The sequence below is a fragment of the Lissotriton helveticus genome, chromosome 9 (genome assembly GCF_964261635.1).
Source record: "Lissotriton helveticus chromosome 9, aLisHel1.1, whole genome shotgun sequence".
Taxonomy (NCBI): Eukaryota; Metazoa; Chordata; class Amphibia; order Caudata; family Salamandridae; genus Lissotriton; species Lissotriton helveticus.
The window spans coordinates 1,240,919,741-1,240,940,929 of record NC_136070.1 but is presented as its reverse complement, the minus strand read 5'-3'; the positions used below and the strand labels follow the sequence as shown (position 1 = coordinate 1,240,940,929).

The window sequence follows — 21,189 nt, the reverse complement described above, 5'->3', positions numbered from 1 at the left end:
AGAGAATGCTGCAAATCATTCTTTTCTTTGTCCCACCTTTGAGTGGAAGTTGTGGGTTTTTTCATACTATGCTCGCCCTTTGATTCTGATAGGATGGGCACCAGGTCTGGTTATTCACATAATTTGACCACAAGTAGCTACACATAGACTATGGAACTCCTCTTCAAGAAGCCCCTGTCCTGTAAGTAATGCAAGGCCTAGTTTGGACTGCATCCAGAAATCACACATCTGACTGCAATCAGTGTAGCAACAGTGTCATGAGTGGGAAACATCCAGAACTACGAGGCCAGAGCCATGAGTTCCGAAAGCCCACAAGAGTAACAATGCTTGCCCGAACAACGCATTTTCCTAAATCACGCATATGCGTGGTTAAGGCAAATGCGCTCTAGTGTTCGGAATGGGCGGGGACTTGGAACCGGAGCGTCGGACCGGGAAGTGGATTCTGATAGGTAAGGGGGCTGGGGCCGGTCTGGGGGTTGCTTTCGGGGGAGGAGGGGGTTGGGGTAGCTTTAAGGGCAGGGTTTGGGGGGTAATTAAGGAATGGGCCATTTTTAGGGCTCAGGGCGGGGGGGGCTGGTAGGAGTTTGTAATTTAGGGTTGGGGGGGATCAGTGGCAAGTTTTTAGGGCTCAGGTCTGGGGGTTGTTTCGGGGGCGGTGGCAAGTTTCTTAGGGCTCAGGGAGGGGGTCATGTCACTTTTAAGGTGGGGACAAGTTTTTAGGGCTTAGGACTGGAGGAAGTGGTTGGAATAGCTTTAAGGGCTGGGTTTGGGGGAGTAGTTAAGGAATGGGCCGTTTTTAGGGCGCAGGTGGAGGTAGGAGTTTGTAATTTAGGGCAGGGGGCAGGTAGGGGGTTTCTAATTTAGGGCGTAGGGCAGGGGCGCAGGTAGAGTGTTAAGTAATTTCGGGCTAAATGCAGGGGGGCAGGTAGGGGCCTTTGTAATTTAGGGCAGGGGGCAGGTGTGGGGTTTGTAATTTAGGACGGAGGGAGGCGGGTCAGAGTAGTTGCAAACGTAGCCACGCCTACACCCTTGCCATTCATGCCTTTACCATGACATTTTGTGGTAAAGGCATGCGTGGTTGTCACATTGGTTGTTCGGGCTGCGTGGTAGAGGCATGCATGATTGAGCCTTGCATGCCTCTATCATCCAGCATGAGTTGCCCGTCTATTAATGCCAGGCTTTAGTCCGCAGGAGTAACCTATTCACTGGTACTTTCAGCTGCCATGTCGTTTGTTTGGATGGCCAGGTCACTCACCCCTTCATTGTTCTGTTTCTGCCTCCTCAACAGAGTTACAGGGCATCTTCCTACTAAGGTGGGTTTATAACCAGGCTTGTGCAGGCAAGACTTAAGCCACGCTATTAATCCAGCCCAACTCTGGTTGTTATTTTAACCAAATATGCAATCCAGGCTTTTCAGTACACACAAATGCATTTTGATTGGACAAGCTGTCCAAAAACAAAGATAACGACTTGACAGAGTTCAGACTACACTCTGGCCATCTCTCTAAAATGTCACATTAGGCAGTAGATGTGTGCCCTTAAAAACTTAACATGCATGATATGCTCGATGCATTTTCCTATTGACAAACTACACAATAAGGAAAACCACATGTATTAAGACATTGGCAAATATGGTGGCAATTGTTTTCTTTGCTTTGGGAGGGGGGGGGGCGAGGAGAGGGCCCTCCAGGATTGCATGTCTCCTTCCTGGCCTTTTCATTTACATCCTTTTGAAAGGCCACTGTCGAATTTGTTCCTTGCTTTCATGACATCATGAAAAAGAGGAAGGTGATCATGTCTTTTGAACCGGCTTGCTCTATTTTTTTATAAAATTATACATATAGGACAATCAAAAAATACAGCCAAACCTGGGTTACTGTATTTTTATATTTTGGATTGGGGGAGTTTTCTTTTTGTTTTTTAATCGTCTACTTGTTCAAAGGACAACAATTCTACTGAAATAAACTTGTACTCTTAGCAAATACACTTGTCCAACCTACACTCTAAATCAGTTTTAAGATGCAACACAAAACCATTAATAATTTTTTTAGTTAAAATGAACTGACAGTGTTCAGCAACAATGATAAATAAAAAAAAAAAAATCTGGGCAAAGTATTTTTGTTGGTCACCCAACAAGTACTGGAACAAGACAATAAAAGCTCTTAAATAATTTACTTCAGTTGTTTTTTGAGGCAGTCATGCTTATTTTCTTTGTAGTAGAACAGCATATATTTTTTCAATACCTACCATTTTTTCAAAAAATGCTTTTGTTGCTCTCCAGGAGTGGAACTAAGCCACAGAAACAGACTGATAAAAGGCTGGTTTCCCCAGTGGCGGGTGGGAGCATCCTGAAGGAACCTGGCATCATCGACCTGAGGAAGCTGACGAAGGATGACCTGGTGGAACTACTAGCAAACAGTGTTGTATATAAGAAAGGTATACTTGCTGTAAACATTTAAAGGCATGTCACAAACTTAGCAACAGCATCCATGACCAATGTAAGAGTACCAGTCCCACTGAAGGTTATTATATGCCCACCCCACCTTTTCGAAAAGACCCCTTTGTGGAGCCAGACACTCAACTAACTAAAGGACAGTTTCAAACCACTAGTATTCCATCACAATTTTGTCGTGCATGAAGAGACAACCATAGGTTTATCTGGATTGGGACAACCAAATACTATTCATGTGGCACACTGTGAGAAACAGAATTTTAGTTTACATTTAAGCCACTCCCCTAATTCCTTAAACCATGCCTCTTGTTAAGGATTCCTAGTTATGCTTCTTTGGTCACGCCCCTTCTAGAGACCGTACCTTTTTCTTACCCCGTTACAACACTAGTTATGGGTGGACGGAACATCTGCCAAGTTTTGACACTTTAGTTTGTCAGACCAACTCTATGTAAGGCCCTTCATCCTCTGCAACTTTGCTCACAATCATTCATGCAGATTTATACCAGTACTTACTGTCTAAAAAAATTGAAATAATGCCTTATGTAGATTGACCCTTCTGTCTGTGTTGCAGGTGTTCTTATGGCTGTCAGCAAACCCCCTGGATTGTCCATTGCAGGTACATCTTCCCATATTTTCACTGTGAAATGGGAATTGCTACAGTAAAATCTGTATTTATATCTTTTAGTACTGGTTTATGTCTAGTTTTTCGATATTACTTACAATGTTTGCGCAGACAACTCGATGTTGGGATGGACCAGATCTACTGGCGGCTGACAACCAACTCTAAGACAAATATGATCTGATTAACATACACCAGCAAACAAACATTATCTTGACGCTTGTGATTTAACTGCCGAAAACTGCTTCTGCATCCTTGAACACACTGAGTCTTAAAATTTGGTTATTGTGTTTGATAACAAGACATTTTCCACTGAGGAAGATGAATTACTTGTAGTAACGCACTACTTCAAGACTTGCATGTTGCTGGATCCATGACTCAGAGTGTACACAATAGAATGTGGTGCCACTGAGCGCACAAGCAACACCAATTCATTGGTTTCCCAGGGAGGGACGCACAAAAGTAAAATCTTAGCCATCGCTTTTGATTCAGACCTAACCTTTGTGTCCCAATTAAATGTGGCCATCAAATTTCTATTATGATAAAGATTCATCTGAAGTGCCCATCTCCTAGAACTAGCAAGAACCCTGGTGAATTTGAGGCAAACGTTTTACAATATATAGTCAATACCGGCTTTTCTCCAAAAAACAAGCTTTGCCAGAATAAAATAAGGCCAAGACCAAAGCAGCTAAATTGAGTCTCAGTCGGTAACGTTTGGGTGTCACATCTGCTGTTAAAGCCTTCTTGTGACTCCCATCAGATTCCCGGATCAATGTCTAAAACATATACATTAGGCACAAAGGCCAGTGGTCCCTATATAAACTTTGATGCCACTGCACACCTGTTAGAATCCTGAATAGGCAATCTCCCACATGATCTTCCAGCCAAGATTCGAAAGGCTGAAGACTGGGTTGCATATCATTCAGGATTAATTATGCCCATAAACTCTAGAACATCTTGAAAGTATATAACCTTAGAATTCAACCTCTTGCATTTATGGTAGACTTAAAACCAATAGACCAGCGCAGTCGGCATAGTAACTGGCATCTATTCTTTCCCAAAAAAACACTGTTCCATATTGATAATCTGAGACACAAACACCTTAAGATTTTTTGCACCTCCCCATTTCTTTTTGCGGAAGTATCATTGTATTGGCTGTTGACAGGGGTGGTGCAGTCTGAAGTGGCTTCCTAATGAGGGTTCTGGCACCTATTGTTTCCACAAATTAAGCACTGGATCCATCCATACTTTAAAGAAGGATATCCGGAGTGTGGGATCTCTGGCTATTTCTAGGGTTTGAATACTCTGTCTGTATTTTGTGGACAAAAGCATACTTTTTAAGCTTGCAAACTGTTCCGATTCCCAGCCAGTTTCCTGTTACTACCAACTAGATACAAATGATTTAGAAGAAGGTCCCTGCATTTTCAAGACTCTACTCTTCGGAACTCATCACTTTTGACTTTTGAGAAGAGGCTGACTGCAGGAAATTACGCAAAGACCTAAACACCCTCCTCTTCCATCAAACATTTTAACTTAAATCAGCTGAGCTGGTTCATCAGTTGTACCTTCTCTTCTTCCTCCTGTTTATCACAAACAATTTGAAGCATCATTTGGCTGCTCTACAGAACCAAATAATACATTTGTAGTAATGATCTTGATAATTGTGAAGTAGTTCTGTACCCGAGCTGCGTTTACATAGTAGTGAAAGTTTCACCTTTTAGCTATTTTAGAGAGGGCAAAATGTATTTCCAAACCTTAGACTCTAGGCGCTGCAGAGGAGCTTCAACAAATTACTGATCAGTGAATGCTATGTGATAGAATCTGGTGCATAGACTGGGGGGGGGGGGGAGGCAGGGGTAAAGAAGCCCAGACTTCATTTGCCTTCAATATGATAATTTTGTGTCTTTCCATTGTTACAGGTGTGGAGTCGGAAGCCACTCTAATGTCGCTGCTTCCTTATTTGGCCTTACGACTTGGAGTCTCTGAAGAGCTGCATGTTGTTAAAGCTGCAACAAAGTATGTAAAAAGCTCTGGAATAAACCGCTAACATGCACTTGTTCACTCTTGACAGAAAACGTATCAACCCAATTACATGTTCTAGATGAGCTGCTGGAGACTTCGAGTACGGGGTTACTTTAGATTCCAACCCAAAATCTGGCATCTTCTTTTACAGTGATAGTTTGTGTTTAAGACTTGTTACCACACGTTGCCATTTATTACCTACTTAACTCCCCATTCTCGTCCCAGTACTTACAGAATGAGGATGGAGAGTGCAATGTTGCTCTGACTATTTCATTGGAAGATTTGATCCCAACATGTCATTTGTATAGAATCATTAGCATTGGGTACGTAACATTACACATTGAGTTAGCTTGTGTCCTCTTTGGTGTAGGGACTAGGTCCCAGGCATACTACCTGGTTACATCTTAATTCAGTAAGAACTGGGACAAGAAAGGAAGGGAGGGATCAGGAGGTTCCAGATGGATCACTTGACAGTAATATTCAGTCTTCTGATTCTTCAAATATTGGCAGCCCCCCTCCCCAGATCAGCATCCAGCGCTGTTTGAGTTTGTAAGTTGGAAAGGGCCTATAGTGGTTCAAGTTTTCTGTAGAAGAGGCGTGGTGGTTAATACCAGTATGCATAGCATTTTTATTGGTTATAGGGGTTCCTTTACAAGGCCATTGACTACTGAAAGGAAAAATGGGGATTCTTGGAGTAATGGAGGTTATTCGTAAGTGATCTGGGGATGGTAAATGTATGCAGTTATTCAAACCGGTGACCTTCATATTGCACATCTCTGGACGGGCAAGGCACTTACTCCCACGAATCTTCATCCCATCCGTAGGAAAGATAACTACTGTCGGAGAGTTCTTGACTCTTTCCAGGTGCTAGGCATTCGCCTTGATTAAACACTTTTACTTACGCGTTAACAGCTTTAAGGAATTTTCTTATAGAAAGCCACACTCTGATATGAAAGCATACACTGGTCTTGATCATCTGCAGTATGGCTGCATTAGTTGTGGATAGTGATGGAGATGACACACATTGTCCATCTGGCATGATATTTCTAGGCGCAAGCTCGGTAGCAGATGCTTTATGAAGAATCTCTGGTCTTCTTTACCGTCGCCTCAGTTTCTGTTTGCTATGGGCTTAAAATATGCTAGACATCCTGAAATAGACTTCCCCCAAAAGGATCCCTCTCTGTGTAGTTTGGTGGAGTGACTATTATGGCCAGGAGTCATCCTTAGCACTGTTAATCTCTGCGAACTCCTGACAATGAGCAGCACCTTGTATGTAGGTCTTAGGGTGGCATTGCTGCCATTCTCCCCATAGAGTTAAAATGTCTTCTCAAGAGGATTGATAGTTCTGTAAACTCCCACCCTTTATTATAAAAAGGGTGGGGTGAACCGCAGCAATCCAAAATGATTCCTCACGAAGGCAATGAGTATAGTAGGGAACCCTACATTGGTGTCCCCACCTGGGAGCTTGTTTAGAGCAGCATGTCATGAAGGTGGCACTTCAACCTCTAGTGCTGAGGAATTACATTTCTTTGATAAGTCACCAACCAAGTTTTTTGAATAAATACATTTTCTAAATAATTGGTTCAGTTCAGTATGATTTAGTTTCTAATGCGATTGTTCCTTTTTCCACTAATCCAGGGAAAGTTCCGGCCTTGTTCTACTCTCTAGCTGTCACACGACCACTAAAAGGATGGAAGATTTTTTCATAATGTCCCGGAAAAGTAAACGTCCAGTTTCCACATATTGGTGAGTTGACAGATGGTAGGAAAGCAAGTGCTCCAAAAAGGAGAACCATGCACACTGATCTGAGAACTGAGGCGTTGAGAACAGTTTTGCAGAAAAAAAGGATTTATTTTCAAAGCTGGGTATGTGTTAAAGATAGGTGGGATGAGTACTGTTTGGGAATGGTCTGGGAAAAGTTGAAGCTCAACAACCGCACATTTTTGATGATTGGGAACCTTTTGTTTGTACCTTATTGAAGCACAGTTTGTTTTCATGTTTATCTAGCTGGTGTATGTGGCAGTTGTAGCACCTTTCTGCACAAAGTGTAAACCTCGCCCGTGTTGGTGCAAAATTTATCGCTAATGTCACAAAAGAAGTGCAGTTTGCACCTCTTGTGGCCATTTAAATTGAGTGTAAATGACTCCCTTTTATCAGCTGAAAGAAAATCTGAAAACAAGTCCATGTTGCTCCCAAAAATGAGCACCTTTTCAAAAAAGAAAGGGTGAAGCTCTGGTTCCTCATTCACAATAACTTTAAGTGGAAAATGGCTCATCTTTTTATATTCAGTGCTAAAAAGCTGATAACAATTTTATTTACTATCACACTTTCTTGTCTAATTATTAAACATGTGCCGCTAAGTTCCAGTCGCATTCGAGGTAGAGTATCCAGGAAGGACATGTGTCAACGTCGTGCTGTAGCTGGCAACGAAAAGGCTGTGCTGCTGCATTGGCCTTGTCAAGCATATCTCGAAATTATGCAGATATTAGCTGAATAGCTGTACGTTCTTGGAGTTATGTACACTATTCCTGTGGAGTGTTTGAAGCTATTAGCTCAATTATGCTGGTTTTTTCTGACCTGTTGGGGCAATTTCGGTCTTCAAAATTAAAACCAGTTGCAGGATTTGCCTGAGATTTATATAATCACTGAATATTAGTGGTGCCTATTCTAAATCGAAAAACATTTGGATTCGCAAGAAAGAAATACTTCAGAATGTGGTCTAGATGAAATGACCTTGTGCAAAATCCTGATTAAGCCTTTTAAGTTACACCGTTGGACATGCTTACTTAGTCTAGATACGATCTGTACGCAGTTTGTTTCATATAGGTTGTGTGTTTTAAACTTCACAGGTCAGCATTAGTTAGCACTAATATATCCATGTTTTACCTCTTCAAATGTGCTAAACATATTCCTTTTCAAATTGTTTTTCATAGTGCAGTGACGATCGGTGTCCCAGATCCGGAAGAGGGTGAAATCACTGGTGCTTTGAAGTCTGAAAACATTGGAGACCATAATTTGGTAACTAGAAATATCTGGGTCCTATGGGGTTAGATGAGGGGTAAAACATTCCCAGAGTAACTCCTTTTTCATACATACTGGAAGACAGATTAAGAAATCGTGACCATTTGAACAGTCAAGGAAACCTGGTGGCCATAAGAGTACCCTCTCACATGGCTTTCTGCTTCTATTTTGATGAGTGTATGAACCATTGAAGACCCCAGAACAGACCTAGCACTCCATATATTCAGTCTCAAAACATGTTTTAACATGTAAGGATTTGTTTAAAAAAATCTCTGATTTCTCTGCACAGATTGTGAGTTTGAGACCCTGAGCAGATCCTTTAAACAGCTCTCTTTCAGAATTGCAGAGAACAGGGAAGCATTCATTTTTTACATATTTGAAAAGGCAATAATACATATTATCCTCACATCTGTATATCCAGCATTTCTGCCATCTCATTAATCATGACACAAAATCATTTATAAAACATTTTCATTTGAGTTACAATGATATAAACATTAATTTGTTAGAACCATTTCAGTGTCCTAATAACTGTACAAAAACGTACTTCATCTGCAGGTATTGGAACAAAATCCTATAATCAAACTGTGTGTTTCACTATTCCATATAAACACAGTTACTCTATTGATCAGCGTTGCTCCTCAGACTACCTTCTTTGGCATCACTTTAATTCTAATTTTCCAGACTCCCCATATGTAATCTTTGACTGTTACTTATGCTCACATATGCTCGGCCATTGACCACCACTGACTCTAGATGTCGAAGGTTCAGCCTCTTTAACAAGGATTCCAGTCACCACCACCTGAATTCCCCATGTGAGTGGCATAAAGATTGGTTTATACATGGGCTGAGCCGCCAGCAGTTTTTAAGTGGATATACAGGACAAAGTTCATAAACACTGAGATTCTATCCTTGGATATTTTTATATTTTATAATTACTCGCGTTATGTGCACAGAGGTGGGTGCTGTTACTCCGGGAAGTGTCCAGGAGGAACACTATGTGTTTTTAAAATACCCCTCACACACCATGAATCCCATAGTGTCATGCTTCATCGTGGAGGTCTTCCTGTTCCTCTACGTCCCGCTACGACCGACGACTACGTGGGAGCACTATTTTTTGTGATGGGCTATGTGTGGTGTGGGTAGTGGGAGTGGTAGGGAGTGTGGTGACTAGTGAAATAAACTTTTTAAAATTTCCTGGCTAGTAGAAAAATATCTTTTATTCACTTCTCCAGCTGGAAATGTTAAAAAGGGGTTGGGTAGGGTGTAATTAATATGCCCTCCCTGGTCGACATGTTTCGTACAGGACAACCCAGGTAGATATTGGTTCAAATGAAGTAGGGATCAATAGTTTTTCATCCATTTTCTCAAGAAGATGAGGTCTAATTCTGTATTATTAAGATGCAAAGAGAACGTGATATATTGGAGGCCGTACAAGTAAGTGTTTTAAATCTAAAGACCTTTTACATTTTGGAGTGTCTGTGCTAAAATGTGTATAAAACGTTTGCCAGGTAAGGTGGGGTGCCCAGATACAGCACATTATGCTTTACACAGCAGATTTTACATTTTATTCTGGCCTGGACTGAAAGCCAATGTGTTTATGTCCGCACCAGTGAGAGATCATCGAAGTTTCTTTTTGTAGAAATGTGGTGGGCTATGCCATGGGAAATGGTCTCTATCTAGACCTTGGAGGATTGGGTGGGCTTCTGTTATTATTGCAAAGAGATAAGCAATAGTTTTTAGGTGATCATGTTGTAGGAGGTGTTTCATTTTCTTCAGTGAGTCTAAGACCAAAGAAGAGTCAGCTCGCTTTCTTTAAGTGCATTGACAGTGGGAGGCTTTTGTCCATAGTGTTTACTGAGAGTAGAACGATGGGTGGATATCATCGAGCTTCCGTTTGTTCCGGAGACCTGTACTGAATGTTATTGTGTCTGTGAGTAATAAAATGAACTCTGTTTTTGTGGAAATTATTACGAGAAGGTTTTTTGATATTCATTGTTGAAGAGATTCAGGACAAGGGAGAAAATATAATTAAAGCTAAATGTCTTTAGATATAATTTCCTATCCTCAGAGAAAGACTATTAGTGCTTCGTTCAGGGATTCTAAGTAGATCCTTGCGAAATGACATCGTTCGTTGGAGCAGAAGATCTGGTGTGATTCACTATCTTGACTATTTGGTTTCGAATAGGGAGGTATGTGGAAAAACAACTCCAGTTGTAGCCATCGAACCCCATTCTGGATTCTAGCAGTTGTAACTGAAGAAGTACTGTGCGAAATGCTACTGAAAAGTTGAGTAATAATAGGAGCCTTCGATCTGTCAAGAGGGGTTTCATTCTATTGTTGGTGAATTGTGTCCTTATCCAGGAGGGTCAGATTAGCTGCAAGCCATGAAGGGTAGACTCTGTAATTCTTGTTTGTCATACCCAGATTTTCCCAGGTCGGTTGAGATTGTTGATCATGATGCTAAAAGGTATGGACAGGTCACCTTCAAGTGGTGGGAAGTATTTTACTAGTGGTGGTTAAGAATTGATGAGGTCATGGGTTTGAACTTTTTTGGATGTGAGGAAAATTGATGTCAGGTATTCAGAGAAAGTTGTGAAGTTCAAGATGACTTTTGAATTTAGTTTCCCCAGCCAGTACTGAAGTCTCCCTAAAATATACTTCTGGCTGATAGCATTGTATTGATGAGAAATTGTTTGGGCAGCACTGATTTTGAATTATTCCCATGTTTGTCTTCTCGAGGTGTAGGTTATCCCAGTACAATACCCATCCCGTGGCAGCCTAGAAAAGAAGGAAGTGAAGAGAACCCGGACTTACTACAAAGTTCTAGATTCCTCGGATGGATGTGCGTTAGTTCAGCTGCAGCCCATGAGTTGTAAGTCTGAGGCTCAATACTACACTGTGTTCTTATCTCGATAACATGCTAGCACTTTCTACACTTCACCCCTTCTGTTACAAAATTGTTTTATTGACTCATGTTTGAAAAAAAAACTTTTACATGTTTCCATATATTATGCATGCTTATGATTAGAGTCCTGGGAATGCTAACTTTTCTGTTAAACCTACATCTTGCTCCAGTGAACTTTTTAGCCTTAAGCTCTCAGTCTATAAGTATGTAAACTACTGTGTAATGCTCTACAGGGCTTGCACATTTTTCGTAATCATCATTAAAAATTGACATCCCAGTGTTATGATTAAAGTGATTGTCATTTGGCTTCATGTGAAATATACACCATTTAGGGACACTAGGTGGTTTTAGTGGGTCTAGCCCAGTCCACTATTAGTATCCACTAGATGAACCAATGTTTATCTGTTTTTCATTTTTTATCAGACATAGAGTTGCTAACAATTTTGAGGGGAAATTTGTATCGAAAGCCCGTTTTTTATGACTAATATAAATGACATTGAAAATTATGTGATGGGGTAAAGGAGACAAGTTGCCCACATACATTGATAACCCCTTGTATATCCTGATCTATTGATCGATCTATCTAGATCTTCTTCCATTTCTTTGTTTATACAGGTGTATCAATTGACTCATCAGGTTTTTAGGTTGCTCTTTCATTATATGGTTTGTCTTGCTGTCCTGTATGTCCTGATGAAAGAATTGGTTTCTCAAGAACTAAAATGCTGAATTCATTGAAGCAGCAAGAGTTGTTTACTCACTGTGCCTGAGCTATTTGAGATTCAGTTACTCATTAATTCTTGGATTTCAGCGTTTCAGAGTCAGCTTCAGGTTCATGCCACAATGAAGCTCTCTCCCATTCTCGGGGACCATGTTTACTCTGCCCGAGTTGGAAAGGTCCTGGGACAGACCATTTTTCTGCCTGTTGAAGATGCTCTGCCCCGTACACAGGTAAATTATGGCCTATGGAACAATGTATTTGTATATAGCTGAAAGCTCTACATATACTCCAGGTGTAATTGTAACAATAACCTTTGTTCTGTCGTCAATGGTAGAGGCCATTTTCGAAATAATTGTACGATGTTATTGTGTATTGAACTGAAACAACTCCCCAACAGGTAAAGATTGGAATAGAATTATTTAATGGCCTTAGACGCAAGTTTTATAGCCGAAAACAAATTATAAAAAACATTTTAACAATAAAAGCTTGCTAAAACAGAGTCCAAAGATCATATATTGAGATATTAAGTTTAGTGTGAATAAATGTTGTGGATAATTAACCTGGGCCAAAGTTTGAGACCTAAAAGGCTAGCGTCCGATTAGAAATTAGTCAACACTGCGTGCTTAGATGACTATGTGTTTTGAGGGACAGAACTATTTTAACACTTGTAGCTTTTCTTTCTCTACATGTATTTTCTGCTACCCCCAATAAGGGATTGTCTAAATTGATATCACCAAACATTTAGCACATTTGTATGTCTCTCTGTGGTACATATTTCATTTTCTGATGCTACTTTCCTTAACTTTGTGAGATGTTGAAGATCGTTTCCAGATTATTTCCAGAAAAGCCCCCAAAATGTGACTTATGACAGGATCTCAGTTGCAAAAAAATGGGACAACTTTGCAGTTGCTGTATCTCTTATTCTTGTTATTCTCAACCAGGGTATGGTTCTCTTTTCTCTGATTGCTTTATATAATTGACTAATTAGATAACATTTTGTTGACTTTCTGGATGATTTAGGTGGCATATGCCTATTTCTGATGCAACTGACACAAAAAAAGGAAGGATTAGCCTGAAACAGCAAGAGTAGCAAAAGAAATGTGATATACCAAACTTTGTGATTTTAAATAAGCCCTGGCAAAACAAATACATTTTTTTCGGTGCTTCTATATTTAAAAGAAAGACATAGCCAACATCTCTGTCAATGGATATTTGATTTATTAGATGCAGTATATCATTCCTTATTAAGGAGTTTTGTGAAAATAGCTTTGCTGTTTCTTTTTCTTTGACTGCTAGGTACTGGAGGAGAACCTACTGCAGAAGATGCACATATTGAAACAACAGATGCACCGGATGCCGCTTCATCTACATTTGCACCAGCTCCTGATCCCAGATGGCGGATCTGGAAGCACCCACACTGTTACCGCCCCTCTGCCACCTTTTTTCACAAGGACTCTTGAGCTACTAGGACTGACCATGCAAGAATAAACTGAATTCTGAAGGATTTTTGCACAGAGAGGACTGATTCCATGTTTCATTGAGTTATCTGGGAATATATACTTTATATTACAGATATGATTCAACATCTGCTGAGTAGCAATTACTTACCTCAAACAAGTGCCTTTTATTCATTTTGTTTGTTTGAACTTTTTTTTCAAATAGCTGTAACAAAACTGCCATGATCATAGAGTAGATCTACAAATGGTTTTCCGTGAAGGGGAAAAAAAAATCGACAAAATACGCAGGGGCTAGACAAGCAACAAACCAACAGGATGTGGGGCATCAATGCTTTTACACCTCTTTTTATAAAGAACTTCAGAAATCATGTTTTAAATCAGAGGAACCCATGAAGGAGACCCCAGCTGCATCAAACTCAACAGAATCCCTTCATAAGCTTTCTGAAGATGTCTCATCCTATCGAACGTTTGGGTCTTAAGTGTCTGTTGAGTCAAGAGTGTGAATGGAGCCAAAGGCTGAGGGTGCTTGGAGGCTTCTGTAACTTGCAAAGATTTGCGTGTGATCCTGTTTTCGAGGACACTATACAATGCTTGTTGTCCTTGATTGTGTACTCATTCAGCCCATTAGGTTGGCCTTAGTACAGGCTTCCTTAAATGGTTGCACAGGTGGGAAAGAAACCTAAACTTTCTCAAAACATTATCTCAAAAGCGTAGTGGCCGGGCACACCCAATTTAACCAAATTTGACCAAATTGCACAGCATGTTTTGAAAGGGAAATTAAGTTTTATAATTAATGTTTTGTATGTAGACCATTGTCTGACAGTTAAGCCTCTGTGGGGGAGTCCTCAGACTTCCTAAGAAGCTAATGGCTGTATTAGTACATCATTTGGAAATCACACACTCCATTACCCAAATGTGGTACTAAGTTAGAACACTATTGGGAAGACGTAGTTCCCCTCTACATGCATGCAGCTTTACTGCCACACAGACCTTACTCATTTGCTGAAATGGTTGGATTGTGACCTACGGAAGATGGGGGTTCTACAAAGAGATGAGACCTGCTCACCACAGTAGCAAATTAACTTTTCCAAGATAAGAAGACAGCCATCTGAGTAGCTGAAACAACAGGCTATGATACTTTAAAATGCCTTGTTGGGTGTTGCACCCTTTGATTAAATGAGATGCCCATACGCCCTTGACTCTGCTTGAAGGATTTATACAGAGTAAGATGCATAAAACAAATCTTCATATTTACGCTAGATGAGCATTGAAACTCCCTGTGGCACAGATAAGTGGATACCTAAGAGAGCGTGAGAAAGGGAATTTTGGATTGACTAGTTAACGGAACATGGGCAGTGATATATGCTAGAGCTCCCAAGGCAGCAAAAAAAAATATGTAAATTGATACTTGTATAGCGCACTACTCACCCGCAAGGGTCTCAAGGCGCTTGTACGAATACCGCTGTGGAACCCATCCTGGCTTTCCCTGTGAGGTGTCCACTCCTGGGCACCCCCAAGGTGGAGGCCAGGCATCCTTAGCGTTGTGGGGGCCGTTGTAGAGATTAAGCAAGCTATTGCCCAGAGTTGCAGAGTGGGAATCTATGATTGGAATGGGCTCCGAGGCGAGAATTATCAGGTCCATGGAATTTTGAGCCCAAGACCCGCCGAGGCAGGGAATTGAACCCTGGTCCCGGGCTAGACCTCTGCATCAGGGTTTGCCGCTCTAACCATTGAGCCACACTTCTCCACAACATGAACAGGGTATCTTTGGCATTTCATGCCAGTGAGGTGCAACACAGTGAATGGGAACTGATCACTTTTTGTAGTGGTTGTGGTGTTTAGGTTAATACCCTTAATACATTTGCCCTAGAGGGGCAGGTCGTGCTCCAAGAGTCTCTAGGAGTGAGGTGGATGAGGTTTTGAGTCCTCTCAAAATAAAGTAGGATAACCTATACACTCTAATGGAGGAAGGCTGATCTCCCAGTTTTTCGGCTAAGCAGACCCTGCAATGCTTTTTTAGAAATGTATATACTTGCACTGATCAACTGGTCCAATAAAATTAGGCGTCTGGGTCCATAATAATTTCTGAGTAATAAAGAAGATATAGACTTTGTGAAAGATGTGTTTGAGCTGCTAATGTATTAGGCCCAGGAACTTGATAAATGTACTGGCCCCACATGACTGGTGGTACTTCTAAAGAAACTAACCCTCAAGGGAGGGCAAGCAGTTGCCAAAAGAATTAAGTTACTAGTAAAGCACTGCATGTAATGCCATGCAGCAGCAGTCTCTTCATAAAGGTTAACTGATTGCCCCACAGAGCTGACTGTTGTATTCAGATGTTAAATTGGTGAGGTGTAACTTTTGTCAGGACCATTCATGTATGTTAAAATGACATTCGAAAGTGCTGCCATAGGGCACCCAATTTGCCTCTCCTGGTCACATGATTGAGTGACCCTGCCACAAAATGTAGCCCTCCTTTGCAACATAATTCCAGTTGCCCTGTATGGGTATACCTATAAAAGGAACAGAATGAGGTTTCACCGTCTCCACATACAAGAGCAGTGTTATTTACCCTAAGCAAGGGGAGTTTTTCTGTTCCCACCCAATGTGATACTAAGATGCCACTTCTAATGAGAGCATCGAAGTTACAGTGGGCTTTTATTTTTAAGAAAGTTTATCAAAAAGAGCTCGGGAATGAAAATCCCAATGTGGCAATGCGTTTGAAAGTAGATGGACATGCAAACGGTGTTTGAGCTTATTTGTGAGTCTTTTCAAAGTCTTTTCAAACTTTGGCAAGGTACATCCCCAACCTGGACATGTTCAGAGAGTTTTCCCTGTCCAGGGATCTGGAGAAAATGTGAATCTGGGGTGGGAATGGGGAGGAAGGTAGTTTTGTATCCAGGGTGGGAATGGGGAGAGATCTGGTGGGTTTAGATTAAGTTACTCCTTCATTGGAGAAATTGAAAATGCATGCTTGTATGGTGTTTATGTATGTGTGAAGGTACACCTGTTACAGTTACATATGTGAAAATGTTTGTCCCCGTGATATACTTGGAATTCTAAATACTCTGCTAAACCAGTGACTGTCATAGCGGATTAGGTTTAGGGGGCTCACAAAACCTAGAGCCAATCCTGGGTTAACTTCGTAGACTATTCAGTTAAGACACTGGATGGATGGTTAACTGGAAATATTGTGCATTATTTTGATGGGCTTTATAATCTTTTTAAGAAGGAACACATTTTAAGTAATTGCAGTAATGAAAGTTGCATCAACATCTGGTAGACATAGGTCTAATTTCTTCCCAAGAACTGGGAAAGAAGGCAGACCCCTGGGTCAAGACTAGGGTAACAAAAACAGCCACTGGGGGTGACCTAATGAAAGGGGTTACCAAACCTCCACAGGGGAAAGAAGGTCAGATCCCCAAAACCAAAAAACAAGAGTCTTCTAAAGGGCTTCAAAAACCTGGTCATGGGGTGTGGGTCCCAGACCGCTGGTAGGTACAAAGGGAAAACTTTAATTGATCCCCAAAAGGCCTAGTGTTACAACTGTTAGAAGTTGGGACACCGGACTGGAGATGCTACTTGTCCTAACAAGTAGCCTCCTAGTCCTCCTCCAGTTATTACTGGTGTAGCCAGTGTCCAGATGGGATCAACAGTGTGCTCAGAGCAAATCTGGGTTCACACTGAGCTGTTTTAGTCACAGAAGAGGAAGTTGAATTTGCCACCTTAGCTGTGTGGCCTCCCAACTTTAAAAAGTATTTGCAGTACCCCTGGATTAATGGGACTAGAATAGAAGCCCTGATGGATACAGGTGCCAGTGTCACCATGGTGAGAGATACATTGGTTTTCCCAGAGCAATACCTGATTGTAACAAGCATTTGCAATGCAGTAAGTCTTGCATTTACAAAACTCTTGAAAATGTGAGACCTATTCCATTGCAAATGGTTGTTTGCAAAAGCACCCCATGCTGCACTTTCAGTTTAATGGCCGCTGCGCCTCTTTCCTTGGACTCAGCTCATCTAAAAAAGGGCGTGGCCGTCATTAACAATTAAAGCACGGCTTGGGGCAATTTAAAAAGAAAAGTTAAATTAAAAAATCGAAGACAAAAAGCATGCAGCTACTTTCGGCGCCGCAAATAAACCAAAGGCGTGGCTGCCACTGTGGCGTGCCATGCTATGAGAAAAAAATATATAGCATTAGGAGAGAGCGTGGTGAAAAGCAATTAACAAAATAGTGCTTGAAGGCTCTAATTAAAGACTACCAAGCACCAGCACAAGTAACTGGGTGTACTCATGGGAAGTTACAAATGAAGACATGGCGGTACTAAGGAGGGATTAACACGCCTATTAACGAATTAGAAGCCCGCATTCACCAAGGACAATGACCCAAGCCAATGAAAAATATGGGCGGAGTTGGGTGGAGCTTCAAGTCCATACCTGAATACTGCATGCCTCGGTGAGCAGCGCATGCAGTTCCTAGGCTCGACCAAAAAACTTAGAAGGTAGAATTGAAAACCCATGCAGCAGTCCTGGAGATCCCTGTGATTGTGTGTGAGGACTAGAGCACAGAGCCGAGCACAGGATGAAAAAGAAGTGTTGGGGCCTGGAAGAATGGCCTACCCTTCCAAGAGAAAAGGCAAGAAGACTGGGAAACCAGCTTCTGGACAGCTAAACATTCAGGACCCCTCTCCTCAGGTAGAGAACTTGTCAGCCCCAGAGGGAACTGAGCCCATGGAACTTGAACCTAACCAGGTTGAGCTCCTAGGCCCAGGGGGGGCCCACTAGGGAACAGCTGTGCCTTGGACAGCATTCCTGTCCAACATTGAAGGCCGGAGACAGCAAGCTGCTGCACAGGAAAAGGGAGAGGTTAGTGGAACCCACATGGCCTATTGGGAGGAGGGACTCCTGTATATTGAGCCCAGAGCCCCCAACCCTGGTGCCACTAGGAGAGTGGCAGTGCCTCCGATGTATCGAGAGTTCTTACTCACATTGGCCCATAACATCCCCCTAGTGGGGCATCTTGGCCAGACCAAAACTTGGGACCGACTTGTCAGCCATTTCTACGGGCCCCAGATGACCCACAAAGTAAAGGAGTTTGTCAGCTCCTGTGTCACCTGTCAAGTCAATGGCTAAATAGGGGGATACCCAAAGGCTCCCTTAAATCCAGCAGTTGGGGTTCCCTTTGAAAGGGTAGGTGTGGACATAGTAGGGCCATTTGAACCTCCACAGCCTCAGTAATTACGTTTATACTGATGGTAGTGGATCATGCCACCAGGTACCCTGAGGCAATTCCCCTTAGGAATACTACAGCTCCTGCAGTAGCCAAGACCCTAATTGGTGTCTTCACCAGGGTAGGGTTTTCTAAGGCGGTGGTGCCAGACAGGCTCCAAATTCATGTCTGTATACCTGAAACACATGTGGAATGAGGGTGGGGTGCAGTACAAGTTTACTACACCCTACCTTCGACAAACCAATGATCTTGTTGAAAGATTCAACAAGACATTGAAAAGTATGATCATGGGACTCCCTGAAAAACTCAAAAGGAGATGGGATGTCCTTTTGCCATGCTTGCTTTTGACCTACAGAGAGGTGCCTCAGAACGGAATAGGGTTTTCCCCCTTTGAACTTCTGTTTGGCCATCCTGTTAGGGGACCACTCTGCCTTGTTAACCAAAATAAGATATTATGGACTATGTACTAGGCCTAAGGTACAGAATGGCAGAGTACATGGAAAAAGCTTCTGAAAATCTTGAGCTCCAAAGCCAGGAGCTCCAAAAGCAAAAAGCACTGGAATAACTAAAAAGCTGCACTGGTGGAATTCCAACCCGTGCAAAAGGTGTGGGTTTTGGAGCCTGTGGCACCAAGGGCCCTCCAGGAATAATGGGCTGGACCTTACCCCATCTTAGAAAAGTAAAGTGCGGTCACTTATTTGGTAGACCTGGGCACAAGCAGGACACCCAAAAGGGTGATCTATGTGAACCGCCTGAAACATTTCCATGACGCGGCTGACATAACCATGCTAATGGTTACTGATGAGGATCAGGAGACGGAGAGTGAACCTCTCCCTGACCTCCTCTCTGGCAGCCCCAAAGATGGGTCTGTGAATGGAGTGGTCTACTCAGACACCCTCACTGCCCAACAGTAGGCTGAATGTAAGCAAGTCTTACAGAAGTATGCTGGGATCTTCTCTCTAACCCCTAGTTGGACACACAGGTGCGCCCATGATGTGGACACTGGAGACAGTGTACCTGTCAAAAATAAATCTGCAATCTGACCAAGTTAAGGAGAGCATCAAAGCTGAAATCAGCAAGATGCTAGCGTTAGGGGTTATTGAACCCCACTGAGAGTCCCTGGGTCAGTCCAGCCCCCAAATCCAATCCCCTGAGGTTTTGTGTGGACTACAGAGGTCTCAACTCTGTCACTAATACAGATGCTCACCCCATACCCACAGCTGATAGATATATTGGGTGCAGCCAAATTCCTTAGTACCTTTGACTTAACTGCATGGTACTGGCAAATTGGCCTGGCCCCAAGAGCCAAAGCAAAAAACAGCATTCTCAACACCTGATGGGCATTATCAGTTTACTGGTATGCCCTCTGGTTTAAAGAATGCCCCTGCCACCTTCCAAAGATTGGTGAATCTAGTCCTTGCTGGGCTGAAGACCTTTAGTACAGCATATCTTGATGATATTGCTGTCTTTAGCTCCACATGGTAGAATCACCTGGTCCACCTGGGGAAGGTTTTACAGGCCCGGCAAACTGCAGGCCTAACTATTAAGGCATCCAAATGCCAGATTGGGCAGGGCACAGTTGTTTACTTGGGACATCTTGTTGGTGGAGGCCAAGTGCAACCCTTACAACCCCAGATCCGGATTATTCTGGACTCAATCAGCGGATTTATAGAGCGCACTATATACCCGCGAGGGTCACAAGGCGCTGGGGGAGGGGGTCGCAGCAGCTAGTGGTCGAAAAGCCAGGTCTTGAGTAGTCTCCTGAAGGACAGCGGGTCTTCAGTCTGTCGTAGTAGAAGAGGGAGGGAGTTCCAGGTCTTAGCGGCGAGGTGGGAGAAGGACCTACCCCGTAGGTGGTTCTGCAGATGCGTGGGACGGCGGCCAGTGACATGTCGGCGGAACGGAGTTTTCTGTTGGGTGCGTAGCATGAGAGTCTGTCGTTGAGGTATTTATTTATTTAATTTCTTGTATAGCGCAAGAATAGACCCCTTACGGGGTATCTCCGCGCTTTGCTCGTTAGATGTAGTCTTGGAGAGGTTGTAACACAGAACGATCCAATTATTCTGCTAGGAACAGTATTGTTTTTAACTTTTTCCTGAAGGCGAGATGGTTAGAAATTTGCCTTATGCTGAAGGGCAGGTTATTCCAGAGGGTAGGCCCTAGCAAAGAAAAGGCACGGCCACCCTGTCTGGTCTTTTTTACAAGAGGGGTTTTTATCAGCAGTTGGTTACTTGAACGTAGGGATCTATCTGGTTTGTAAGGGTATAGTTTTTGACTCAGATATTTGGGGCCGTTCCCAAACAGGCACTTGTGGACGGTGCAGCAGATTTTAAATTTGACACGCTGCCGTATTGGGAGCCAGTGAAGTTCTCTTAGTAAAGGCTTGGAGGGGGTTCTTGGAGGGGCATTCAAAATCAATCTTGCCGCCGTATTCTGTACCACCTGTAAACGGTTTATGGCATCCTCGTTAGCTTGTATCAGGAGCCCGTTACAGTAGTCAAGGCGACTTATTACCATGGTCTGAACAAGGGTCTTTCTGTAGTTGTCTGGGAGATAGGGGAAGACTCGTCTCAGTAGTCCAATGGTGTGAAAACATGCCCCAGCGATCGCGTTCACATGTTCTTTTAAAGTTAGATTTTGATCTAACTTCACCCCCAAATTCTTTACTGTCAATTTTGGGGAAGGTACAGGACCTAGGTCCAGGGGCCACCAATCAGGGGACCATAGTATAGATGCTTTTCCAAAAAGCATTACTTCCGTCTT

General features: G+C 42.5%; 1 protein-coding gene across 2 annotated transcripts in view; it reads left to right on the top strand.

Moving 5' to 3' along the window:
- The window catches only part of RPUSD3 (RNA pseudouridine synthase D3), a 74,867-nt gene extending 61,611 nt beyond the window's left edge, over positions 1 to 13,256 (top strand). For both annotated transcript variants that reach the window (XM_078661743.1, XM_078661744.1), the window contains exons 4-11: positions 2,282 to 2,436; positions 3,024 to 3,068; positions 4,991 to 5,087; positions 6,732 to 6,839; positions 8,027 to 8,111; positions 10,863 to 10,989; positions 11,831 to 11,970; positions 13,037 to 13,256. In XM_078661743.1, coding sequence (XP_078517869.1) covers positions 2,282 to 2,436; positions 3,024 to 3,068; positions 4,991 to 5,087; positions 6,732 to 6,839; positions 8,027 to 8,111; positions 10,863 to 10,989; positions 11,831 to 11,970; positions 13,037 to 13,228 — 949 coding nt within the window. In that variant the 3' untranslated portion in view covers positions 13,229 to 13,256. The remainder of the gene's footprint in view (positions 1 to 2,281; positions 2,437 to 3,023; positions 3,069 to 4,990; positions 5,088 to 6,731; positions 6,840 to 8,026; positions 8,112 to 10,862; positions 10,990 to 11,830; positions 11,971 to 13,036) is intronic.
- Positions 13,257 to 21,189: the final 7,933 nt, after the last annotated feature.